Raw genomic sequence first — 27,993 nt, forward strand, 5'->3', positions numbered from 1 at the left:
GTGCGCGAGCGTGCAGCTGACCAAAGCCCGGTGGGGAGTGGAGTTGTCCTGGTGGCGCCAGCTGGAGGAGGGGAGTGGTGGCGGTGGGGGGAAAGGGACCCAAAATACTCCTAATATGTTAGCGCGTTCCCCTTCGGGCTCCAGCGCGAGCTCCTCCTTGTTCCGTCCTTAGCGGTGCGTAGCTTATTCCGAGTACGTGCGCTACACGGCGACCCCCGCGACCAACTGCCAGAGCTCGCGCTGGGCTCTGCCAATGAGCTTCTTCCTCCCCACTTTGGCTGGCGGCGCGGGTGTATTTCAGACTCTGGTCCAGCGCAACCTTTGCATTCCTGGCCAAAGTCCGTGGAGGGTCCTCCTGAGCTCAGCTCGGCCTCCTCTTTGATCCGTTCTGTCGGAAAAGTGGTTCCTATTGTGGCACCCAGCTACTTCGCTGGCTGGCTTTTAGAACTGAAACCTGGGACGCCATGCAGGTGAGACCTGATATTTTGGGTTGAGGGAGAAGACTGGGAGGATAAAACCTGTGGAGGTTAAAACATACGAAGAATGGGCTGTTTTATTTATTTAGAAATTTTATATTGCCACTTATTCACACCTGGTGACTCAAGGCAGTTTATAGGAATATAAAAACATATGTATGTATGTATGTATGTATGTATGTATGTATGTATGTATGTATAACCAATAGAAGAAAATAATCAATTAATAAAATAATATATGTTGTTCTGAGCTCCAAGCTTGGCAATTTGGTTGCAGACCTTTCACCACCATATGAGGAGACATCGTTAGTGGGCTTTCAATTAACAATTGAATTAACAATCTGAACTGACAATTTGACAGTTCAAAGCACACTGGCAATGTCCCATTTCCCCACCCCCCAAATGGTGGCAAAATGTTTGCAACCAAATTGCCAAGCTCGGAGCTCAGAACAACGGCCTAACTACCAACCCAAGCTACTAATACTCAAATACATTTCAACGTATGAAGAATGGTTGCAGGAACTGAGTATGTCTAGTCTACTGAAAAGGACTGGGGTGACATGATGGCAGTGTTCCAATATTTGAGGGGTGTGTGTCAATTTTTCAAAGCACCAGAAGGCAAGATGAGAAACAATGGATGGAAATTAATCAAAGAGAGAAGCAATCTAGAGCTAAGAAGAGACTGGACAGCCACTTGTCTGGAATGGTATAGAGTCTTTGCTTGAGCTGGGGATTGAACTAGAAGACCTTTAAGGTCCCTTCCAACTCTCTTTATTATTCTATGTTTTAGTCCAGGAATTCTCAATCTTCTTTTGCTCATGGCCCCTTTCTGAGCCTCATCATCCCATGACCCCTTTCTTAGAGTTAGTATAAAAAAGTCTTCACTATCTGAATTATTTCACATACCGTATATACTCGAGTATAAGCCGATCCGAATATAAGCCGAGGCACCTAATTTTACCACAAAAAACTGGGAAAAACTATTGACTCGAGTATAAGCCGAGGGTGGGAAATGAGGCAGCTACTGGTCAATGTAAAAAATAAAGATAGAGCCAAGTAAAATAACATGAATATTTATTTGAACGAAAAACAATAAAAGTGCAAAAGGGGGAAGGAGGATTCCCAGCTTTAGAAAATTTAGAACTACGCCGCCTTTGGTATGACCTGAGCATAGCTCATAAAATTATCTGCTACAATGTACTTCCTATCAATGACTACTTCAGCTTCAACCACAACAATACACGAGAACACAATAGATTCAAACTTAAAGTGAACCTCCAATCTAGATTGCAGAAAATGTGACTTCAGTAACAGAGTTGTTAATGCCTGGAATGTGCTACCTGACTCTGTGGTCTCTTCCCAAAATCCCCAAAGCCTTAACCAAAGACTATCTAGTATTGACCTCACCCCATTCCTAAGAGGTCTGTAAGGGGCGTGCATAAGAGCACCAGCGTGCCTACCGTCCCTGTCCTAATGTTCCCTTTAGTTGTATTCCTTTTATGTATTCAATTCATGCTTATATTTATATAATTATTTAATATGTATTTGACAAAATAAAATGAATGAATGAATGAATAGAATAGAATAGAATAGAATTTTTATTGGCTAAGTGTGATTGGACACACAAGGAATGAATGAATGAATGAATGAATGAGTGAGTGAGTTACTTCAACAACATTGTCTCACAGAAATTGACAATACAACTGCAAGCATGAAAATGAGTCCTCCTTTAGCTTCCAAGGGACCAGGGTGCCTCTGAAGGTCAGTGCTCTAAGCACTAAGAACCCAGCACAAATCTAAGCCTGTATGCACACCAATAGTGAAAATACCCTGCACAGTGTCTCTTGGCAGAGAAGGTTAATTTTCATAGACGTTGGGGTGGCTCTTTTTTTTTTTGGCAGGGCAATAAGGGTCTCTAATATCATTAAACCCAAGTGTGAGGAAAAAGACAGCAGCTAAAATGTTAAGGCCAGTTGTGTGACCTTCTCCAATACAGTTGGCCTGGCTGTTTGCCAAAACTTAAAACACCCTCCCATCCCCCCCTCCCTGCTAAAGCTTCTTTCTTAAAACAATTGTGGTCTTTGCCTTTCATGTCGCTCAACCTTTCACCTGCCAGGTTCCTAGCCCTTCACCCTTGACCCACTGCTGTGTTTGCTTAGCATTGTGCCAATCGACTTTAGAAGTCTGTGTGTGTGTGTGTGTGTGTGTGTGAGAGAGAGAGAGAGAGAGAGAGAGGGAGGGAGGGAGGGAGTGCAAAAGGGGGAAGGAGGATTCCCAGCTCTAAACAAAGGGAAATCCCGGAATGCCAGCGCGAAAGGCGGTGCTCGCGTTCCTCCTCCCTTGCTCAAAAGCCCCAATAACCGTCACCAGCAAGGCAGACCCCCACGGGAAGGAAGGGGACGGGCTGACTCACCGAGCATCTGGCTGAAGAGCAGCTGCTCCAGGTCGCCCAGCACGGTGACTACTAGCTCGGGATCGACCTTCAGGAAAGCCTTCTCCTCCGTCGGGGCCCCCTTCCCGGCCGGTTGAGTGGCCGTTTGGGGCGGCCGTTTGGGGCAGCGCCGCCGAAGAGAAGGGGACTAGGGCACACAGGCGCGCACACACACGCCCAGCTTCTGAAGCACGGAGGGAGAAGAAAGAATGAAAGAAGGGGAGGAACGGCCCCTCCTTTCTCTCTCTCTCTCTTCCAGCGCCGCCGAAGAGAAGGGGACTAGGGCACACAGGCGCGCACACACACGCCCAGCTTCTGAAGCACGGAGGGAGAAGAAAGAATGAAAGAAGGGGAGGAACGGCCCCTCCTTTCTCTCTCTCTCTCTCTCTTCCAGCGCCGCCGAAGAGAAGGGGACTAGGGCACACAGGCGCGCACACACACGCCCAGCTTCTGAAGCACGGAGGGAGAAGAAAGAATGAAAGAAGGGGAGGAACGGCCCCTCCTTTCTCTCTCTCTTTCTCTTCCAGCGCCGCCGAAGAGAAGGGGACTAGGGCACACAGGCGCGCACACACACGCCCAGCTTCTGAAGCACGGAGGGAGAAGAAAGAATGAAAGAAGGGGAGGAACGGCCCCTCCTTTCTCTCTCTCTCTCTTCCAACGGGAAAACGCTCTTTCGCTTGCGGGGGAGAGGAGGGAGGGAGGGAGGGAGGTTGGCTTATTCAACCCTTCCCGGCTAGCCATCCAGCCCTTCCCAGGAGAAGGCGAGGAGTTTTGGGCGAGCGACCTTTTTGCTAGAAAGCGGCAGCGGCTGCCCCGACACCACCAGTTGGGGCGGGAGCCGGGTGAGCCGCAGTAACTCCCACCAGGCTATGCATTGGCGCGGGGAAGCCCTGGCGGTGCAGTCCTTCTCGGCTGAGGAGGAGGTTTCCCGACCGCGAGCCGCCGCGAGAGCCACCCAAAGGCCAGAAGAAAGGTCATTCCATCGGAGTAATGGGCGAAGGCTCCTTCCTCTCCGCCTTACCCATGCTGTGCGAGCCCGGCTGGGCTGCAACCCCGCCGCCGCCGCTCCTTCCTCAGCCTCCCGGGGCTCGCTCTAGCAGCCGCCAAGCTCAGGCGGACTCGGCAGCTCCCCATCAGCACTCGCACGGCGCGATTCGGGCAGGAGGAGTCGGGCTCGCTCTGTGGCGGTGGCGGTGGCGGTGGCGGCGGCGGGCGCCACCGCCACAGAGCGAGCCCGACTCCTCCTGCCCGAATCGCGCCGTGCAAGTGCTGATGGGGAGCTGCCGAGTCCGGCCTGAGCTTGGCGGCTGCTAGGGCGCGAGGCCCGGGAGGCTGAGGAAGGAGCGGCGGCGGCGGTGTTGCAGCCCAGCCGGGCTCGGACAGCATCGGTGAGGCGGGGGAGGGAGGGGCGTTCGCTCCATTACTCGATGGAATGACCTTTCTTCTGGCCTTTGGGGTGGCTCGCGCGGCGAGCTCACGCGGTCGGGAAACCTCCCTCAGCCGAGAAGGCTGGCGGCTCCCCTGCCCAGCCCTCTCACTGCACCACCATGGCTTCCCCGCGCCAATGCACAGCCCGCCAAGTTTGCGCCGTCACCCACCAGACACGGGAATGGGGGCCGGCCTGGGGGCGACAAATCCCGCGAGACCTCGGCGGGCCCGCTCCCCGTCCCTCCCATGGGAGTCCGTTCGGTACCCCCTCCTGTGCGGGGTTCCCGAAGACGTAGACTCGAGTATAAGCCGAGGGGGCGCTTTTCAGCACAAAAAACGTGCTGAAAAACTCGGCTTATACTCGAGTATATACGGTATATTGATTTGGCCCCTAGAAAAATGACATAGCTCCCCTGGATTCATCTGGTCCATGCTGAGAATCACTTCTTTAGCCAGCCTTTCCTTGGAGCAGTGTATAAATTAAAACACCAAATATATTAGTAATTACTAGAAATCTGGCCCATCTAGTGAAGATGGATAGTACTTGAATTTCTTGCTTTTTCCAATACAATATTCTGCTTTGTCTGCTATTCCATTATTAATGAAAATATTTTTGCAGCAGTTATTCGTAACTGTTAACAGCAAAATAATAAGGAAACTTGCAGCAAGAGGCAATATTAAAGGAATCAGAAAATGATGGGTAAAAAAAAAAAGAGAAGGAGATCTAAGGAGGTAAAATAAAAATGGAATGAAGCAAGGTGGGGCTGACCATACAATGAACAGGAACATATAATATTGCAACAATTGGGAGTCATGCTCACGTTATGTATAAAGGTTAAGCAAAAATTACAAAACACTTGGAAGATCAGTAACACTGGAACTGTTATCAGATCTCAAACAGTGATTAATCCAAATTGTATGTTTGCTTCAATAATAGCATTTTGACCGGTTGTATAAAAGTAACCAAAAGAACACTAGCTTCACAAGCCAACTGTTACAAAATTTAAGACACATTTTGGGATTTTATGAACTACTTGACATTATCAGAATAGAGCTCTGTTTCTTTCCTTATTACCAATTACCAGCCAGCAGGATAAAACAACTGCTCTCCTTAATATAACTAAAAAGGAGATGAGTTTGGAACAATTAGAACACTGTGTTTAGCCATCTATCAAATTAGTTCTGATTTTGTATGGGTGTATTCAAAGGATATTACTTCCTGCAAAAATTTCACATTGAATTTCATTAGAAAAAGAATTGAATTAAAATAATTGTGAGATAGAATTCTATATCTGTTCACCATATCTCACACAGCAGGTAAATGTAGAGGAAAATGATTGGGAAGTTAAAGTAGGTTTGTCTAAAAGGAAATATTGCAATGTTTAGAAATATTAGTTTAAAATGAAGATGAATGAGATAAAGATCATGAGTAGTATGGAAAATGGGGCTAGAGATAATAGTTTATCTCTTTCAAAATAATACAATGCTAAATCGTATATTAAAGTGTATTTAGAAAAATCTAGTTATTAAAAATGCAATATTAATTTTAAAAGTGCAGAATTCAATTGTGGAATTTGCTGTACAATCAGATATTACGATGACCAGCACTGTAACCCATTTTAAAATAGGACTAGGAAAGTTTACTGAGAAGAGAGTTGTTTGTCTTGATGGCTATAGACTAGCTCCTGAATGTCAAACTATATGCTTTACCAGCTGCCAGTGCCAGAAGAATACTAATCCATTCTGTGTTCATGAGTTTCTAATATATCTCTAATTGGATTTTATAGATATAGAAAGTTGTACTTGATGGGTTGACTTGATCTAGCAAGGCTCTTGTGTTCTGATAAATACAATTATCTTGAATTTGGGGAGGGGAAGCCTTGTTAGGTACTGATTGATGTTGATTATTGTGGAATCCATGTTGACATGAATGCCTGCAGAATCAAATATCCCTTCTTTATACCATGTCTTTGGATAGTCCCTAAGATCCTGACTAATTCCAAATTCAAGTGATAAAATATCTGCAATTCTTCTATCCTGAAATAGTTTCCAAGGTTTATATGAGTGTTCTAATAAGCAGCTCTGTAACATTTTGTTTTTACTAGTGCAAAGTAGTCATTAAGAGATGTGCTATTCAAGTAGCATATACAATTTGTATATGTCTTTGTAGATATTACATTTCAGCTCTCATAGGAGAATCATGATTCATTTTGACATCTAAGTAAATGATTTAATCTTTAAATGATGCTATCCATTTGAAATTGCTTCCTGTGAAAGGGTATATGTACGTATATGTGAACTCTCTTGTTATGTCTCCTTATTTTAGGGCTCAAAGAAACTAGTGAACACAATTCTGAGTTGTGCAGATGATTCATTGGCTGGAACAGTAGCTTGCAGTCCTAATCTTCAACTTCTAAATGGACATAGAGTGGCACTACGTTCTGACTTAGAGAACATAGAGGGCAAAGTTGCACTTATTTCTGGAAGTGGATCAGGACATGAGCCTGCACATGCAGGTTAGTGGAATGGGCTTCTGGAAAGTTTTTCAGTCTTGAATACAAAGAAGTGAGGACTTGGACTGGGATTTATTTGTCTAATTTATGTTGAGCCTCAGTAGAATCATAGAAAAATCAAGATACAAGATACTCCGGATACCATCCTGTCCAATGGTGAAATTCAGGTTTTTTTTACTACTGGTTCTGTGGGTGTAGCTTGGGTGTTGTGTGGCTTGGTGGGCATGGCTATGGAAAGACACTGCAAAATGTCCATTCCCCCACCACTCCAGGGGAAGGATATTGCAAAACCCCATTCCCTCCCCACTCTGGAGCCAGCCAGAGATGATCTTTGCTGGTTCTCCAAAGTACTCAAAATTTCCGCCACTGGTTCTCCAGAACCTGCTGGATTTCACCCCTGATCCTTTCTATCATTTTTCCACAGGATACGTTGGAAGAGGAATGCTCACTGCAGCGGTCGCTGGTCCAGTATTCACTTCCCCTGCAGTGGGTAGCATTTTAGCAGCAATTCGGACTGTGAAACAAGCTGGAGCAGGTATGGTAGCATTTTTTGTGGACTGATATCCCATCTGGATAAGGAACAGAAGACAATTCAATTCTTTCTTTTATAGTTGGGATATTGCTAATAGTGAAGAACTATACAGGAGACCGCCTGAATTTTGGGTTGGCATTGGAACAGGCACAGTTAGAAGAGATCTCTGTGCAGATGGTGATAATTGGTGATGACACTGCCTTTGTCACCAAGAAGAAGGCTGGCAGGAGAGGCCTATGTGGCACAGTGCTTGTACATAAGGTAAGGATTGTCCATCTTTGATCTGAAGGCAAATATTGGCTATGTTTTCATTGCACAAGAGCAATCTCAAACTACACATTCTATTGAAAAATGTTAGATAATGCCAAGTACTTTGTCTTATTTGTGCTAGCTATTCATAGCATGCAGTCTTTCAGCATCAGTATTTGGTGACTAACCACTAAGTTTAGTTTTGAGAATATGGAGAAAATTTTGTAAACTGTTCTGTGTAGATATAAAGACAAAGATTATTCAGAAAATATACATAAAACGTTTTTAATTTGATTGTTTCTGCTGATGTTTCTTATAGTTATAAGAATTCATACACTTTTAGCAAATTCTTATTTTTAATTTATTAAAGCAAAACAAAATAATGACTACAGAAAAAAGAAAAGTAATGGGTAAAGAAATACATTATCAGTAAATATTCAGAGTTTACCAATTGTTGTAATATTTAAAATACAGTATTTCAGTAATTGATTATATGTAACTCAGTATATCGTATCATTTTTAATAAATTAACTGCAATTCTCTGTAAAACTTTGAACAGGGTATTACTATCACCAACTATTATGTTGAGGATAAATACACATAATGATATAAGATTAAAAAATAAAAATCATGTAGTTTTCTGGTAATGTTTTAGTTTTGTATTTCATCTACTTATATATGAGCTCTTTTTTGCCTGAATAAAACTTAATTTTTCATATAGTATAGACACACCTCTACTGAAAGGAGGAGGTGATAAGCCACCGGGGAAAGCAAAGAGAAATCATCAAAACCATTAAAAAGTGAAAGTTAGAATATTTTGGACATGTGATGCGACACCTGGAAAAATATGCCATACTTCACTTAATCCTCCAGGGAAAGATTGAAGGCAAATGAGGTCCAGGCAGAAGAAGAACATCATGGCTTCAAAATCTAAGGGACTGGTTTGGGCAAAACTCAGCAGCACTTTTTTGTGCAGCTGTTGATAAAAATAGGATCGCCAACATGATCGCCAACATCCGATGACGGATATGGCACAAGAAGAAGAATAGACACACATACTATTTCTTTCAACATTGTACAAAGCACACAAAAAGAGTAAAAAGTATGGGCAAAAAGAGTAAGAAGTATGGAGGCAAAATACATTGGAAAATCTAATTTAAAATGTAATTTAATTGCACTAATTTCTTTTTTACATTTTAAAACAACTTTAATAATTGTAATGGATTTTTTTCATATACTTTTAAATTACAATTCTACACATATGAAATGGGAAATAGTTTTATGAACTTAATGCATTTTTTCTAAGTATAATGTAAAGGTAAAGGTTCCCTTCGCACATATGTGCTAGTCGTTCCCGATTCTAGAGGGCAGTGCCGAAGAACCAGCGCTGTCCAAAGACGTCTCCGTGGTCATGTTGCCTGCATGACTAAACACCAAAGGCGCACGAAACGCTGTTACCTTCCCACCAAAGGTGGTCCCTATTTTTCTACTTGCATTTTTTTACATGCTTTCAAACTGCTAAGTTGGCAGAAGCTGGGAGAAGTAATGGGAGCTCACCCCGTTACACGGCACTAGGGATTCGAACTGCTGAACTGCCGACCTTTCGATCGACAAGCTCAGCATCTTAGCCATTGAGCCACTGCATCCCCTTATTTCTAAGTATAGATGAAACTAAATTGAGAAAGTCCTGTGGGATGGTATGTGGAAATAAAGCCAATTTAAAAAATCCATTTTTTAACTAATATTATGCTGAAATGACAGTATTCTATCTTGGAATTTTTAAATTTTCAGACTACAAATTATTATATTCTTGAAGAGATAAAGTGTAGAGACTTCAAATAAGTTCTAGTGGATGGTGCTTTCACTAAATCACAGCTTAACACTTTATTCTCAAGCATTTTCCTTCATTTTTAGGAGAGAAGCATCTCATATTCTTTTGGGTACAGTATTGAATTGTGACCTGTTAAAACCATTATATTAAGGGGTCCATGTAACATTTTTTCCTGTTTGTATTTAGTTGGCTGGAGCTTTGGCTGAAGCAGGTGTCGGTCTGAATGAAATTGTTCGTAGAATTACTGCTGTTGTAGGAGCAATGGGTAAATGTTCACTTCCCTTTTCTAGAATAAGCCATTGGACTGAATGTAAATCATTCCTCTGTCTGTCTGTCCGTCTGTCTACATCCATCCATCCATCCAGAATAACATGTGACTTTCCCTGCCCCATTGCTTTGTGGGATGCCAGCAGGGAAAGTTGCAAATGGCATTCAGATGATCATGCAATTCATAAGTGCAAGCCAGTTGCCAAGCACTTCAATCACAATCCCAGGGGCGGGCATCCATAATTTGAAGGACAGTACCACTCATTCATCACCATTACAATTTTCAATAGTTGCTGACCAAATGTTTAGTAAGCAAGGATAATGTGTAGTAATAGCAATTGGAATGAGGAAATAAACTCACTCCAGATTTTAAATTCCAGTTTCAAATCTTATTAATTAAAAGATGACTTTAGGTTAGTCATAATCTCTTAGATTTAGGTTCTCTGACAGAGGGCTTATGAGAAAACTGGAATGTAAATATTATGCATATCTTTTCTTGAAATGAATAGAATAAAGCAACAGTAAGAATAATACATTTTGTTAAAAGATATACTTGATCTTGTAGTATGAATAATATTTACCGTATTCTGTATTCTACTATGGTGTTTCTCCTAATTCCATGCTGTACAGTGAAATTAGAGTACTGTTTGAAATTATGTGCCATATTCCAACACAATAAATATATTTGTTAATCTATTTTCTTACATTAATGCTGAATGCTATTTGGTATAGCTGCAGTTTTCTTTTTATATATTTTATTTGCATAGGCACTCTTGGGGTAAGTCTGTCCCCCTGCAGTGTCCCAGGATCCAGACCCACCTTCCAGCTTGCAGATGATGAACTTGAGCTGGGTTTAGGTAAGAACATGTATATCACTTTTGTCTATCACCCCTTCTTTAGAATGGCATGTCAATTTTTTTAGTTAAAAAAGAAACTAACAACTGAAGATACTTTGCTTTATCTGCAGGAATCCATGGTGAAGCAGGTGTGCGCAGAATGAAGGTAAGTTGACTGTAACCCATCTTACATACCTAGAAGGTATCCTTCCTAGGGCTGGGAAGTGGCTCAACAAGCTAATGTAGCCTGTTATTAACACACAGCTGCCTGCAATTACTGCAGGCTCGAGTCCCACCAGGCCCAAGGTTGACTCAGCCTTCCATCCTTTATATGGTAGGTAAAATGAGGACCCAGATTGTTGGGGGGGCAATAAGTTGACTTTGTATATAAATATACAAATAGAATGAGACTATTGCCTTACACAATGTAAGCCGCCCTGAGTCTTCGGAGAAGGGCGGGATATAAATTCAAATAAAAAAAATAAAATTAAAAAAAAGTGTATGCTTGTCCACTAACACGTATCATTTTTACAGATAGCAACAGCGGATCAGATAGTCAACATAATGCTGGATCACATGACCAGCCCTTCAAATGCCTCTCATGTGCAACTCAGGCCTAGTGAGTAGCTTTGGACTGACATACCTATTATTTCCCAAAGTTCTCAAAAGACACTGGTAACTATGTTAGTGTGATTCTTTTTTTAAAAAATGTAATCAGTGTCATAAATTTTTACCCACACAACAGCATTTTTTGGTGAATTTACTACAGATATCCCTTGACTTACAGGAATTCCAGGGCCTGGAAGGAGTATATTTGTAGCTCAGTGTTGAAATGAAGGGTCCTTGGTGCTCTCAGAGCTTACTTGTTTTCTTGCAGACATTTCATTTACCCAAACTAGATAACATCAGCCGTGCTCATAAGGAGTCCATATGTCACCATGGTTCCAAGTAAAAGCACCAGCATGACTGAACTGATTTCATGACATTTTTTGTGGCAGTTATTAAATGAACACTATTGTCATTAAGCAAACACTGTGGTCAATAAGCAAGCCCATTGTCCACGTCCACACCTGCTGTTTTCAAATGGAAGTAAAAGCTAGTTTCTGGCAAAAAAATGTCATACCCAATGCATGGGATGCTGCAGATGGCCATAAATGCAAGCCAGATGTTAAGACCCCAAATGCAATCACATGATTGTGGGGGGTGGGGGGATCCGAACTTTGAATTTGGATTGTAAGTAACTTTTGGGGGTTTCACTGTACCTTCAATGGTCTCAAAGTGAACATTCGTAAGTTGAGGAGTACCTGTATGTGATTAGCAATCCTAGGGGTATTTTGACTGTTGTGACTATTACCATTACAACATGTAGAAATCTAGTGTACTTAAATCATCCTTTGTGTATTAATATTTGCAGATTACATTTATATTAGGCTTCCAGGCCATTGAAACACCTTTCAATTATATCAATCTTTGCTTTGGCTTTCAGAATCTTCTGTTGTCTTGGTAGTGAACAATCTGGGTGGATTATCCTATCTTGAGTTGAATATAGTAGCTGGATCTGCTGTTTGTTCTCTTGGTAAGTTTTTTTTTTATTATTGAAAGTGAGGTAAATGAAAACAAACATCCAGGTACCAGCAAAGTATTCACGCCTTTGAATGCTTTGCATATGCTTTAATTACTTGGGATTAAACTCATTGTCATATAAACAGCCAAGATCTTTTGGGTATATTTATTAATCTAACATGTAAGATTTCATTTAATAAATATATAAATCGTATTTTGAAATAGTTAGACAACGTGCTCCATCAGGCCATCATTTCAGAGATATTTCCTTACCAGATTTCTCAGGACTTCCAGTGAATTCCCGTAAATGGAAATGTTGGGATACATTCAGAGATAGTGTATCTGTCTTGAAAATAACTCATGTTGAACTATTACTACACAGTCAAATATCAGCACAGGAAATAGCAATAGCAATAACACTTAGATTTACATACTGCTTCACAGTGCTTTACAGCCCTCTCTAAGGGGTTTACAGAGTCAGTATATTGCCCCCAACAATTTGGGTCTTCATGTTACCCACCTCGGAAGGATGGAAGGCTGAGTCAACCTTGAGCCTGATGACATTTGAACTGTCAAATTGCAGGCAGCCGGCAGTCAGCAGAAGTAGCCTGCAGTACTACACTCTAACCAGTGTGCCACCACGGCTCACTACTTTATGACATTTTATTACATCTTAAACTACTTTATGACAGTGTTTATGTCATAACATGTTTTATAAAATTTGCCAGATTTCAATTCCATGGAAGTCATGGGTCCCGGATTTTGGAGATACTCTCTGAGTCAGCTCATTTGAAGCACCTTAGTTCAAAACATTTTGTCCTATGGTTCATCACTTTGCCCAGGTTACAGGAATCATAGTTTTAGTAGCATATAGTAATGTTGATAGGAATTAAAACAACCTGGACAGAAACTGGATTTCAGCTGCATCATAAATCAACCCGTAATGTTTAGATCAGCATGACAAGCTATTTCCAGGCAAATTATTGAATATCTATATAGCTATATAGAGGAAGGGAGAAAATACAGGAACTGTTATTTTGGCCTGGAGTTAATTATATTACCAAGGCAGCCGTCCTTGGAATGAGCAAAATGTATTCCTCAAACTGTCTTTCACAGAAATGCAATTGGATGCTTCTCCACCAAAACCCATATCCTACTAGAATAAAAGTAGACATCTTCCATTGGTAGGGGGATAGAAACTCATCCTTCTAACTTGTAAATTTTGCTCTGGGTTTTGTTTGGATGGGGGGAGGCGTTTTAGCTCCATTTGACAGGACTTTAAGACTGAGAAAGGGTAAGGCTTGTGGTCCAGTGACTTCATTCTCAATTTTATTTTCATATTTTTGTACTTGAAAATCACACCACAAAATTTCAGGTTTGCCATTGCGAGTTTTTTGAAGCTTTTTAAATTTTGAAACTTTTTATAATGTCTAATTTGTAGGCAGTGGTTTGTATAGATATACATTACTTTTCTCTTCCATACCACTATGATACTTTTATCAATGATACCATGTTTACTTGTTTTTTGTCTAAAGATACTTTTATGATAATCTCTTTTAATTTACAGTAATCTCTGATAGGAATTTTGTATATTCATAATGAATTGATGTTTATAACTTGAATTCACTCTTCAGAAACAAATAATAATATATAAGCACAAGTTCTTCATGGGATCTTGGTAGTAGTATTTTTTTTTAATGCCAAGATTTCTCAGCTCTGTTGGAAATGCCTTAGTAAAGAGATCTGTCATGGATATTGCTTTGTCTCAGGGACTACTCATATTTGGGAAAGGAGGAAAAATTTAGAGGCTCAGGCTCACATGAAATGGAAAAGAATTACTGATGCAGTTTTGATACCTCCAGACTGTTTTAGAACCCCACAGCCCTCCTTATTTTTTGGAGATGAAGGCGTTTGTAAAAAAAAATAGTGAAAACATTCCATGATCATAACCATAACCGTCTAATTACATAGTTGGGTAATAAAATGTGTTCAAGAAAATAGCCAAGTTCAGAGAGCACCAAGGACCCCACATTTCATAATTAATTCCGTTCATGAGGTCTTTAATTCCGTTCATGAGGTCTTTGAATCTTATAAGGCCCAAGTATTAAATTTCCTCTTGTAGTGACATCACTTTGGAAATTTTATGGACTGGTTTCTTTACTTTTCAGTTGCTTATGTAAAATTAACCTTCTCATGTTTTCCAAAATGTTGCATTATTTAAAATGGATATAATTTTCATTTTTCTTAATCTGGTTCATTCATGACAGTTACTTCTTTTTCCTTCTCATTTTGGTTCTTCACCCTGAAGAATGCTTCAAGTTTTCCTTGCTTCATCATTGCAGAGAGCAGAGGTTTTCATATTGCCCGGACTTACATTGGCTCCTTTATGACTGCATTGGAAATGGCAGGTGTCTCACTTACCCTTCTCCAGGTGGATGAAGAACTCTTGGTCCTCCTTGGTAATTTTCTTAGATGTTGATTTTGTTCCCACTGCTTTATTGGGAAAATATATTTTGAGTTAATTGATCAGAATATGGCTGTGGAGCCATCAGTTCAAAATGATATTATTGACATTTTGGGCATGCATAATGCAGATACATAACTAGCATGTTCATTGCTGTACTGTATCTTTTTATTTTAAACAGTATCTTAGCTAGTTCTCCACTTCTATTATGCTGGATTTGATTATTTGGGAATTGTTCCCAGATATGTTTCTATTTTATACAGAAAAAAATGGTGGGAATTCTCAACAATTCATTTGTTTATGTTCTTTCGTGAATGTGAAACTATCTTCAATTGTTGTCCACAATTATATTTAAATTCCTAGATTCAGATACTACAGCTGTTGCCTGGTTAAATCCTGTCAGGAAGTCTGTGACAAGACAGAAAAGAGAGAGGATAGTACCCAAAGAGTGTTCTAAGGAAGAAGGGCCTGACCCAGCAAAAGGTACAGTCTGAAACATCTTGTTATAGCTGCAATGGAATTTCTGCTTTGTTGGGTTCATGTCATCAGCTGAGACTGATCCAGGCTTCCAGGTAATGGTAGAGACACAGAGTGGGGATCAAAGATCTGAAGCACCATTATATCATGATTGGACAAATAGGACTTAATAAAGGGCATGTGTGCAAGTCATTAAGATTTGCATTGACTTCTGTTCTCTTTTCCATCTCTGCTTGAGCCTAGCCTCCTAATGTTTTTGTGACATAGAATAGATGGATTACATGTATATTAACTTGTGGGACAATAGATAGAGAATTGCCGGAGTACTTTTCTTGCATCTCTAGTTCCAGTGCTCTGGATGAATGATTTTTATTTTTGTTTTAATACACCACATTTTCCTTTCAAAAGAATTGCAACTCTGTCTGGAAAGCATAAGGCTAATATACAAATCTCTGACTGATGCTCATTCTGAAGAGGAAATTACAATGAAAGGGAAGAGAAAAAAAGGTAGTCTGAGATTTTTATCTTCTGTGGGAAGAAGAAAACCAAAAGCAGCTTCAGGTTTGCCAGTGTACTTCAAGTTGCAGACTTTTTACGAGAAGCTGATTAAGATAAGGAAACATCCTTTCAAAAATTATGCCAAAGCAATCAAATTAATCCTTCCCAATAAAGAATAAGGTTTGAAATTAGGTTTTGGGTTTTGGTGTATTCTTTATTTTCAATATATTTCCAATATATGAGCTATTTACTAAATTGTAAATTTATTGTTTTGTTTGATATATATACTAACAGTTATTAAAAATATTTATTTCTTGCCTAACTTTTAAGTCCAATGAAATAATTTTTTTATATGGGACAGTCATACAAATTCATTTTATCATTTTAGGTTGCTACAGTATGGCAAAACTTGAGAATTATCATAGAAACATGCAGAATATTCAGATTACTTCATTTCAAACCCAAGAATTTTTCAGTGAATTATCACAAATATTCTACTTTTTCATCATTCATCGAGTAAATAACTTATGAGTCATCCAGTAGACTTAAATTTATTTAACAATTTTCTGATAAAGTGATTGATTTGGTTAAGTGGTCTGTGAAGTTTGATTTTATCTTTTTATACATATATTCACAAGAAACAGGTGAATAGCAGCACTGGTACTTCTGTAAGACAGAGTGTATGAAACTTCACCATTATTGTAAGAAAATAATTAAAAGTTTCCATTCCTTTTAGTGCCATCTTCTCCTCACATGAGATTGATTCTGGAGAGTGTGTGCTCTAAAATGCTTAGCCTACAGGAGCAACTCAATGAACTTGACCGTGCTGCAGGTGATGGAGATTGTGGCAACACACATGCACAAGCTGCCATTGGTTAGTTCTCTTATCAAACTCTTAAGTCTTGGAGTCAACTTATATCACATGACAACCTTGGACGACTTCTTTAAAAATCCAGTGTTGAATTCCTTTGAGCTTGGTTCATTTTTGGTTAGCAAGGAAAGCATGAAATACCCTAACCGCAGCTAAGTCTACAGAGGTAGCTGTATTTCAGGTTGTGAAATATGAACAAATTTTGGCTTTTGTGTGCTGGATAAAAATGAGAGAAATTTTTTAATTATTTCTCTAAAACGAAAACAATGTGAATACGAGCTGTTGCTCTTCCTCTCTCAGCATTGGAGATTATATATTCTCTGAATTTTGTATTATGGATACATTAAGATTAATAATTTGAAAGTTTGAAATAAAAGATTTTTAAATTTTTACTGATTCTGGAATCCTTGGTAACTCTCTGAGCTTGATGGTTTGCTTGCAGATGTTTTATCATCTAATTAGGTAATATCGTTAAGGCTGTTACCTAGTTGGGTAGTGAAACATCTGGAAGTAAACAACCAAGCTCAGAGACTATCAAAGACTCTACAGTTCAACTCTGAGCTCCATACATTCTTTTCTGATTCTGTTGCTAAATGAATTCTCAAGGGTGTCACTGATTGAATATAATCTGGGATGAAAAAGGCAATGGAAAGTTTCCTGCTTCTGAAGTATTTTTGCATCTTTCCTCCTGGTGCTGTAAATTACTATACCAAATAATGGATGTCAGGACAGCTGTTTTATAAATCTACTAAGTTTCCTGTTTAATAACACTTCTTGGAACCTATTGCTTAAAAATAGGGCTTTTTTAAAAATATACCATGAGTGCCAGCTGGAGGAGTACATGTAACCATAACTGTTGCTTCACAGCAATCCAGAATTGGCTAGATGCTAAACCTCTGCCTCAGCGACCTTACCAACTGTTCTCTTCACTAGCCAAGTTGCTCCTGGAAAAGATGGGAGGCTCTTCAGGAGCGGTGAGTGTTGGCCAAGTGGATTAGCTGTTAGTTGAAAATGAAAGGTAAATAGAACTACTAGATCTGGAAGAAAGCAGTTAGAAATTGAGAGCAACTATTTCTCAATTATTAGTTTAATTGACAGCACCAGACTAAGTTTTCTCAAAAAAGGAAAAACAACAAAAAACAAGTTAGGACTTGGGTGATACATGAATGTGGGAACCTCCAGGAAATAAATCTCAGTTCATTTGCTAAATTGAAATAGTATCTCAAAAGAAGGCAATAGGAAGCCACTCTGTTTTGTTGTGTACATAAATGGGTACATACAGTTTCCCAAATTACTAGGAATCAAGCTTTAATTTATGGATTAAAAAATATAATCACATAAACATGAAAATATGCATTTATAATACTGTTACCTTTTAGGAAAACTGGCAGAAGAATGAAACACTCAGATTTATAGTTGAGTCAGATGTCCAGTTTAATAGACTACAATAAAACAATATACTATTTATAAATTGGAAAAACTAAGAACTTCTTAGATCTGAAGATGTTAGGTAGATGAAAGAATGTACAGAACAAGATACTATATTTTGTAATTATGAAATTCTATATGTGCAATTTTCCTATTTTTTAATTTAAGCCATGTAATGTAGAGATCAGCAAATACTTAGAATACATTTATTTTATTTGCAGCTCTATGGATTATTTTTGACAGCAGCTGCTCAGCCTCTACGAACTGATGATGACTTAGCAGCCTGGTCCTTAGCGATGGATGCTGGAATTAATGCAATGATGCGGTGAGTATAACTCTAATTATAGCTGATGAAGTGTTTCTTTATTATTTCATAACATTTCATGTGTTTTCACATGTAAGAGTGGCATTGTTTTTATAAAAAGGACTACTGTGAGGAAATATCATATCGTATATGATGTAAACCCAGTTGCTTTATTTCATCATCTTGTTTTTATGGCTCTCAGCTCCTCTTCTAAACTACAATATTTTCTATCAGTTGTTTAATTGCTTGCATAAGCAAGGCCAGTTTTTACAAATATGCTGTATGAACTACTCATGGAGTACAAGATTTGTGGAGTTGTATACCCACACATATTATAGAAACTGTACTATTTAATATTTCCTCTGACAGGTATGGAGGAGCTGTACCTGGAGACAGAACCATGGTAAGAAATTTATCGTATTATCTTTTATTGTCTTTAAGTTTCTTCTGTTAGTGCCATGATGGCAGCTATATTTTCTTTCCTTCACTAGCTATACTAATTGCAGATACTAACATATGTGATGTACTTAATGCTAGTACAGTTATTAATGGGATTATTTACAGCTGTGAGGGGGCTTTATTGACATTGGGGAGTGGTGATTACTGCAAGATTAGCAATAGCAGTAGTACTTATATACTGCTTCATAGTGCCTTACAGCCCTCTTGTAAGAGGTTTACAAAGTTAGCATATTGCCTCGAACAATCTGGGCCCTCATTTTACCCACTTTAGAAGCATGGAAGGCTAAGTCAACCTTGAGTGGATCAGGATCAAACTCTTGGCAGTGGGTAGAATTAGCATTGTAACCACTGCGCCACTACAACTCCTTGGAGTGCTTAACATTCCAAGGTTAGAATAGAATAGAATACTTTATTGTCACTTTGAATGTACACTAATCAGCATATATTAAAATGCAATTACGTTGCTTTGCTGACCTGCTCCTAAGTTGCCATAGGCAGGGGAATGGGAAATCGTGCCTCGCAGCTGTACTGAGGAATTCACACCTCAGTCAAAACAAAACACATCCTAGCCAGCTGAAGTCAAGGCTATCTCCACGGAGACCCGCAATGGCTGGAGGGAGTGACTTCTATGACCCACAAAATTGCTTTGTTGGGGAATGTGACTGGTGACACACCTTGGGGGGAGGACGCAACAGGGTCAGAGGCAAAGTGCGGACTGGGTAAAGTCAGAGCTGGCTTCACTTAGGTCGTGCTGACACAGTGCTCCTAATAACTGGATTTTTCTTGCAAAATGGTCTGAGACTCCTGATTTTATTAGGGCATTGGTCGGAACCCTGACACATACATACATACGTACTTATGCATGTACCCACATATATGACACAGAGAAACAACACAGTCTAGTTCGGATGTATACATGTACATGGCAAAAGAAACAAATCTTGCAAGTTTACTAGATGGATGGTATAGGGAACAAAGCTGTTACAGAATCTGGTAATCCTGCTAGAAATACTTTGAAACCTCCTCCCAGAGGGGAGCAACAAAAACAGATGGGTGAGGTCAAAAATGCAATACGCGGAGGACGAAAATGCTACATGCAGAAGTGGCGATCTGCTGTGGCAATCCCGGCAGCCTGGAATGGGTCTAAAGCAGTGTGTGTGGAGGCTGAAAACGTGGTGCACGGAGGCCAAAAACGTGACATGTGGAGGGGGCAATGGGCTGTGACAATCCCTGCAACAGCTGATTGGCCGATCCAACTGCCAATCAGCTGCTCATGCTGAATCAGGCTATGATAACTTGCTGAAGTTGACCAGGCTGTTTGCTGATGAATACTGATGGATGCTTGTAGGCAGAGGCAGAATTTTTTTTCTTGTTTTCCTCCCCAAAAACTAATGTGCATCTTATACTCTGAAAAACACAGTATCTTATTCCTCATTATTATGACTGTTCCTACAACCTGCAGTTAGCTTTTCAAAAAAATCATTAGTTTAATCCAATCCGTTACTTTTAGTCACATTTTCAGGCTCCCAAGTTCCTTTTTGATCTATATAAAAAAACAGCATTTGAGCTCTCAGTACTATACATCTCAGACAGTAACATTTGAACTATGCAGACTATAATATTTATGCTGGTAATGAGTATTTCAGAGATTTCCCTGCACTGTTTTTTTCAGTTATATTTTTTTTCCAAGATTCTGCATGGCAAGACTGTATTATTTAGTGTGTGTGTATGTATGTATATCCATAGGCTCACCTCTACAAAACCTAGCCAAATTTCTCGCCAAACAACTACAGCCCTATGCAGAATCCATCACCTCACATGTAAAAAACTCATTCCAGTTCATAGAGATCATAAAGAAACAAAACTTACAGCCCAGTGATCTACTCGTGAGCTTTGATGTCATATCCCTCTTCACCCAAGTGCCAATCAAAGAAGCCTTAACAGCCATCCAAAACAAATATAACCCCCACCCCCCACCCCCAAGCACATCCTAGATCTGACCAATCACTGCCTATCCAAAACATACTTCATCTATAACGGACAAAAATACAAACAAACAGAAGGAGCACCCATGGAATCACCCCTCTCACCTGTCATTGCAAACCTCTACATGGAGCACTTTGAAGCCCAAGCTCTAGAAAAATCTGACCACAAACCCAAACTCTGGCTCAGATACGTAGACAACACCTTCATAATCTGGCCACACGGAAAAGAAAAACTGGACAACTTTCTCATACACCTTAACAGCCTACACCCCAAAATACAATTCACCATGGAAACAGAAGCTAACAACCAACTTCCCTTCCTGGATGTCTTAGTCTACAGGAAATCCAATGGCTCCTAGGACATACCATCTATCAGAAGAAAACACACACAAACCGCTATCTGCATGCACTCTCACACCACCACCCAGCGCAGATCAACTCCGTAGCCAAGACACTCATTTCCAGAACAAAATGCTTAGCTGACGAACAACACCTAAAAACCAAACTACACACTCTCACTAACGTACTAACATCCAATGGATTCCAAAGAAATAAGATTACCAAACTAATCCATACAGAAACCCCACTAAAATCTAAGACAGAAAACAAGAAAACGGCAAAGCCCTCCTCCCATATATAAAAGGCACCATAGACAGAATCAGCAAGATCTTCCACAAACACAACATCAAGACAGCATTCCGCACAAACCGAAAAATATCCACCATCCTAAGAAACCCCAAAGACAAAATTGAGTTAGAAAATCAAGGAGTATATGAAATCCCATGCACCGCCTGCAGCACCACATACGTTGGACAAACCAACAGAAGAATAAGTGCACGCACTGAAGAACATAAGAACTCAGTCAGAAAAGAGGAACCAACTTCTTCCTTGATCCAACACCTTAAAGCCACAGGACATAAAATTTACTTTAAAAATATCAGAACTATTGCCAAACTGAACTTCTTAACAACAGAATAATCAGAGAAGCCATCGAGATAGAAAAATGCCCACACAGCATGAATAAACGAGATGATACCTCCCGCCTACCAGCCATTTGGAAACCCGCCCTTATCGACAAACGAGTCCCTAACATGAAGAATGATGCAAGACCCATACTCACGAGTGCCACACAGCATGTCACCATCACACATCCATGCGGAAAGCAGACTCAAACCCACACCGATGATGAAGCACGATCACAGACCAGAAGCCAGACCGCAGCTGCATCATTAGCCATTTCAAAAAACCCCAATCCATACATGCAGCAGACTGACACCCACCATGAAGATGTAGCACGACCAAGAACGCGAAGCCAAACAACAGCTATACAGCTCACGAACTCAAATCCCCCTGCTACTCAGACTAACCTGAGCACAACCAAGCCCCCCCAAGCCAAACAGAACACAGCCCCAGCCAATCAGAGCACAGCCAAACCCCCAACCAATCGGAACACACTTTCACCCAATCAGCACGGCCAAGCTCCCAATTAATCAGTTCAAACCCCCACTAGCAGTTAAGAGGAAGAAACAGTTGCGATCACACATTGCTCCTAGAAGCACGAAACAGAAAACACCAGCCTGATGATGACAAATGAGACTTAGTCGAAACATCACCAAGACACTTCCAATTTTACGCGGGAGAAAACCTGAATAACCAAAGACCTACATACAAACACCCGCGAAAACCTCAGAATGTGTGTGTGTGTATATATATATATGTATGTATGTATGTATGTATGTATGTATATGTGTATGTATGTGTATGTATGTATATATGTGTGTGTGTGTGTGTGTGTGTGTGTGTGTGTATGTATATATATATATGTAAGTCTTTGGTTATTCGGGTTTTCTCCCGCATAAAATTGGAAGTGTCTTGGCGACGTTTCGACGAAGTCTCATTCATCATCTTCAGGCTTCAGCTTCGTGCTTCTGGGAGCAATGTGTGATTGCAGCTGTTTCTTTCTTTTTAACTGCTAGTGGGGGTTTGAACTGATTGGGTGGGAGCTTGGCTGTGCTCTGATTGGATGGGGTTTTTTTGTGCTCTGATTGGCTGGGGGTGTGTCCTGTTTGGGTGGGGGCTTGGTTGTGCTCAGATTAGTCTGAGTTGCAGGGGGATTTGAGCTGGTGAGCTGCATTGCTGTTGTTTGGCTTCGTGTTTGTGGTCGTGCTACATCTTCATAGTGGGTGTCTGTCTGCTGCATGTATGGATTGGAGGGGTTTGAAATGGCTAATGTTGCAGCTGCGGTCTGGCTTCTGGTCCTTGGTTGTGCTTCATGATCAGTGTGGGTTTGGGTCTGCTTTCTGGGTGGATGTGTGGTGGTGACATCCTGTGTGGACCTCGTGAGTGTGGGTCTGGTGTCATTCCTCGTGTTAGGGACTCGTTTGTCAATAAGGGCGGGTTTCCAAATGGCTGGTAGGCGGGAGGTATCATCTCGTTTGTTCATGCTGTGTGGGCGTTTTTCTATCTCGATGGCTTCTCTGATTATTCTGTTGTTAGTGTTCAGTTTTGGCAATAGTTCTGGCCTTTTTAAAGGAAGAAACAGCTGCAATCACACATTGCTCCCAGAAGCACGAAGCTGAAGCCTGAAGATGACGAATGAGACTTCGTCAAAACGTCACCAAGACACTTCCAATTTTACGTGGGAGAAAACCCGAATAACCAAAGAACTACATACAAACACCCGCAAAAACCTCAGAAAACAAATATCTACACACACACACACACACACATACTAAATGTTAAATCTTCAGGGGCATATTCTATAGTTTTCTAAGTATTGCCTCATCTGTACGCTGTACGCTGATGACACTCAGCTGTACTTTTCCACCCCAGGCCACCCCAACGAAGCTAACGAAGTGCTGTCCCGGTGTTTGGAAGCCGTACGGGTCTGGATGGGGAGGAACAGGCTCAAGCTTAATCCCTCCAAGACGGAGTGGCTGTGGATGCCGGCACCCCGGTACAGTCAGCTGCAGATGCGGCTGTCCGTCGGGGGCGAGTCTTTGGCCCCAACGGAGAAAGTGCGCAACTTGGGCGTGCTCCTGGATGGAGGGTTGTCTTTTGAAGACCATTTGACGACCGTCTCCAGGAGAGCTTTTTATCAGGTTCGCCTGATCTGCCAGTTGCGTCCCTTCCTGGACCGGGATGCCCTATGCACGGTCACTCATGCTCTCGTTACATCTCGCCTGGACTACTGCAATGCTCTCTACATGGGGCTCCCCTTGAAGAGCACTCAGAGACTCCAGTTAGTCCAGAATGCGGCTGCGTGGGTTATTGAGGGAGCAGTACGTAGCTCCCATGTAACACCTATCCTGCGCAGACTGCACTGGCTACCTGTGGTCTTCCGGGTGCGCTTCAAGGTTTTGGTGATGACCTTTAAAGCGCTCCATGGCTTAGGACCGGGATATTTACGGGACCGGCTTCTGCCGGTTTCAATCTCCCAGCGACTGGTGCGTTCTCACAGAGAGGGACTCCTTAGGGTGCCGTCAGCCAAACAATGTCGACTGGCGGCCCCCAGAGGGAGGGCCTTCTCTGTGGGGGCTCCTACCCTGTGGAACGAGCTTCCCCCTGGACTTCGACAATTGTCTGACCTTAGGACCTTTCGCCGCGAACTTAAAACCTATTTGTTCCGTCTCGCTGGACTGGCTTGATCTTTTAAAAATTTTTAATCTGATTAATTGGGGTTTTAAAATTTTTAATAATTTATAGGGGGTAATTGTGTTTTACTCTTGGCCAATTGAATGAGTTTTTTAAGGGTTTTTTTAATATTGTCTGTTTTTCTGTATTTTAACTGGCTGTTCACCGCCCTGAGTCCTTCGGGAGAAGGGCGGTCTATAAATTAAAATATTATTATTATTATTATCTAAGTAATTTTACATATATACAGGTTGTCCTTGGATTATGATCATTAATTTGATGACCATTTAAAGTTACAACAGTGCTGAAGGAATGGTAGTTATGACTGTCCTCAAAGTTCTCCCAGAGTTAGGTGATCGAAATTGGGCACTTAGCAGCCCACCTGCAATTATGACCATAGCATGTGCTTCAGCTCCCTTCCCATCTTTCCCTCATCTCTGCCCTTCAGGATGCCCTTCACTCTGCCACCTACCCTGTCACCCCAGCTAACCTTTAACATCTTCCTTCCACTGCTGCCAAGGTGGCCAAGTTATTTGTGATGTTCCATATTGGCTTCCACCAAACAAAGTCAATGGGGAAACCAGTAGGGAAGGTCACAAGGCACTCCTGCTTTTTCTCCTGCCCACAGCATTCTCTGGACCCCTGTGCAGCCTTCCCAAGGCCTCCCATGCTTCTTGTCTGGGACTTCCTCTGCTTTCTGCTTGATAACGTACACAGACCTGGGGTTATAACCATGTGATATGCGCACACAATCTTATAGTTTACAGTTACATTGCTTAGCAATGGCATTCCTGGTCCCACTTGTCATTGCAACCTGAGGACTACCTGTACAGTGTTTTTCTCTGTCCCCTTTCCCTTCTGATTGGCATTTTCCCTGTCTGTCAGAGCCAGCACTTCCAACTGAAAATGCTTGGAATTCTTATCAATTATAGTAAATCCTGGGAATTTCCTTCAAAGGTTCAGTTCCTGTCCAATAAAGAATAGCAGATGTTGCCACTATTGTTTGTCTAATATTCCTCATTTCTTGCCTAGCTGGATTCACTCTGGGCTGCTGCAAAAGAACTCAAAGCTTTGAAGACCCCGAAGGCTGACCTGATGCAAGTTCTATCCCAGGCTGTAAATGTGAGTTTATTAGCATACATGTAATTCAGAGTTAGTAACTTTTGCGTAGTAAGAGCAAAGATGAGGAACATGCAGTTTTCTTTCTGTTTATCAGAGAAGTGCTTCTTTAAAGTACAGGAACAGATATGAGGTTAAGTCTGGGACCTTTTGGAAAGGGGTCCAGGTCAGGCAAGGCATGAATTGGCATTGTTTTCTGCCAGCTCATAGAAAGGAGCTGTTCTTAAAACTTCTTCTTGCCTCCAGGGTTATAATCACCTAAAGTCTTCCAGCCCTTAAAATCAATAATCAAAAACTGTAAATATTAACACATTAAAGACTGTAGCAACAAAAAAGAGGCATGGCAGCTTCCTCGGTACCTGGATGACACTGTTTATCTAGACCCGTGCCAGTCCGGCTTCAGGCCTGGGTACAGCACAGAGACAGCTTTGGTCGCGTTGGTCGATGATCTCTGGAGGGCACGGGACAGAGGTTGTTCCTCTGTTCTTGTCCTGTTGGATCTGTCAGCGGCGTTTGATACCATCGACCGTGGTATCTTGCTGCAACGGTTGGGGGGTTTGGGAGTGGGAGGCACCGTTTTGCGGTGGTTCTCCTCCTACCTCTCCGACCGTTCGCAGACGGTGTTGACAGGGGGGCAGAGATCGATCGCTAGGCAACTCACTTGTGGGGTGCCGCAGGGGTCGATTCTCTCACCTCTCCTGTTCAACATCTATATGAAGCCGCAGGGGAGATCATACGTGGTTTCGGGGTGAGTTGTCAGCTATACACTGACGATACTCAGCTGTACATTTCCACCCCGAACCACCCCAAAGAAGCCGTCGATGTGATGACTCAGTGTCTTGAGGCCGTTCGGGTCTGGATGGGGACGAACAGACTCCGACTCAACCCATCCAAGACAGAGTGGCTGTGGATACCAGCGTCCCGGCACAGTCAACTAACCCCATTTTTGACTGTGGGGGGCAAATTGTTAGCCCCCAGGGAATCGGTGCGCAATTTAGGCGTTCTCCTGGATGCATGGCTGTCTTTAGAAGACCATCTGACGGCCGTCGCCAGGGAAGCTTTTCATCAGGTTCGCCTGATTCGCCAATTGCGCCCTTTCCTAGATCGGGACTTGTTATGCACAGTCACTCACGCCCTCGTTACTTCCCGTCTGGATTACTGCAATGCTCTCTACATGGGGCTCCCCTTGAAGAGCACCCGGAGGCTCCAACTGGTACAGCATGCAGCCGCGCGGGGGATTGAGAGCGCACCTCGTAGCTCCCATGTAACACCTCTCCTGCGCAGGCTGCACTGGTTGCCAGTGGTCTTCCGGGTGCACTTCAAGGTGCTGGTTATCACCTTTAAAGCGCTCCATGGCATGAGACCGGGATACTTACAGGACCGCCTGCTGCCGCCAGTTACCTCCCATCGTCCGGTACATCCAGTCCGCTCTCACAGGGAGGGCCTCCTTAGGGTGCCGTTGGCCAACCAATGTCGGCTGGCAGCCCCCAGGGGAAGAGCGTTCTCTGTGAGGGCTCCGGCCTTGTGGAACGATTTGCCGGTGGGACTCCGTCTTCTCCCTAATCTTCAGACCTTTAAGCGCGAGCTCAAGACCTTCTTTTTTCACCAAGCAGGGCTGGCCTGATTGATTTTAATACTGTGGGTTTTTAGTGGGCTTTTAAATAGGGGTTTTATTCTATTTTTGTAATTTTCTTAATTAATATTTTTAATCTACAGCAATTGAATTAGATTTTTAAACTGGATATTGTATCTTAAATTTTTGGATTATTAGTATTTTATTTGCTGTACACCGCCCTGAGTCTTCGGAGAAGGGCGGTATAAAAATTCGAAAAATAAATAAATAAACTCCAAATGATGTCTGTGTTTACAAATTGATATGTGAAACTTTTGTTATATCTAGTGTTATCTGTATAAAGAACAAGTTTGTAGTATACACATTTGTGTTGCATTTTTTCTCCAGAAGGCAGAAGCTGCTGCTGAATCTACAAAAAATATGGAAGCTTCTGCAGGCAGAGCCAGTTATATCAGCTCAGCCCACCTAGACCAGCCCGATCCTGGTGCTGTAGCAACTGCAGCCATTCTCCGGGCAGTGTTGGAAGGGTTACAGGCTAAACCATAGTAAATTCATAATATTCTTCCTTAATATAAATCATATTTTAATACTAGCTTAAATGTCCCATCACTATTCTATCCCTGCTGTGCAGGACTTACTAAATCCTGGTACTTTTGGCATGACAAGGCTTATTTTAATTTACAAAGCTTTCTTGCACATCATTTTGTATTGTTCTTGAAACGTCATGCTTGAGAATCGAGTTGTGTTTTTATGTTTGTCTGGGGTCTATGTTTTTTTCATGCTGTTTGGATTTTGGCTGTTGAAGAGTCCTCCTTTTAAGTTGTTCAAGTTTTTTTGTGTGTACTGCATTTCTTCGCTGTATACAAGAGGTATTTTAAGTTTTGCTGAAGCTTTGTAATGGTACATTCAAACAATACTGTAGCAATATATCTTGAACAATTAAGTAAAATGTATGCAAAGATCATCTAACTGTAGATACCAGGTGTATAAATATGCCAGAAACTTTATAAAATATGTCATAAACCTTGATTAATAGTCTAGATAATTTTTTTAAAA

The 27,993-nt window shown here is 41.5% G+C and overlaps 1 protein-coding gene across 2 annotated transcripts; it reads left to right on the forward strand.

Annotated features, from left to right (window-relative positions):
* On the forward strand, positions 1–27,966 carry TKFC (triokinase and FMN cyclase). Of its 2 annotated transcripts, XM_058155298.1 has the most exons (17): positions 1–470; positions 6,662–6,851; positions 7,273–7,383; positions 7,460–7,641; positions 9,647–9,725; positions 10,495–10,584; positions 10,695–10,729; positions 11,098–11,182; positions 12,050–12,139; positions 14,469–14,585; positions 14,954–15,073; positions 16,302–16,439; positions 17,304–17,410; positions 18,086–18,189; positions 18,538–18,571; positions 25,278–25,367; positions 27,325–27,966. In XM_058155298.1, exons 1-17 carry the CDS (start codon positions 465–467, stop codon positions 27,481–27,483), a joined length of 1,737 nt encoding a protein of 578 aa, XP_058011281.1. In that variant the 5' UTR covers positions 1–464; the 3' UTR covers positions 27,484–27,966. The 2 variants fall into 2 exon arrangements, with proteins under 2 accessions (XP_058011281.1, XP_058011290.1); XM_058155307.1 differs by lacking the exons at positions 1–470; positions 6,662–6,851 and adding an exon at positions 6,871–7,004.
* The last annotated feature ends 27 nt before the right edge of the window (positions 27,967–27,993 follow it).

Source organism: Ahaetulla prasina, chromosome 1 (assembly GCF_028640845.1).
Source record: "Ahaetulla prasina isolate Xishuangbanna chromosome 1, ASM2864084v1, whole genome shotgun sequence".
NCBI lineage: Eukaryota > Metazoa > Chordata > Lepidosauria > Squamata > Colubridae > Ahaetulla > Ahaetulla prasina.

Coding starts and splice junctions, on each gene's coding strand:
- TKFC (XM_058155298.1), top strand. Junction 6,852..7,272: donor ACATGAGCCTGCACATGCAG/GTTAGTGGAATG, acceptor ATTTTTCCACAG/GATACGTTGGAAGAGGAATG. Junction 25,368..27,324: donor TTCTATCCCAGGCTGTAAAT/GTGAGTTTATTA, acceptor TTTTTTCTCCAG/AAGGCAGAAGCTGCTGCTGA.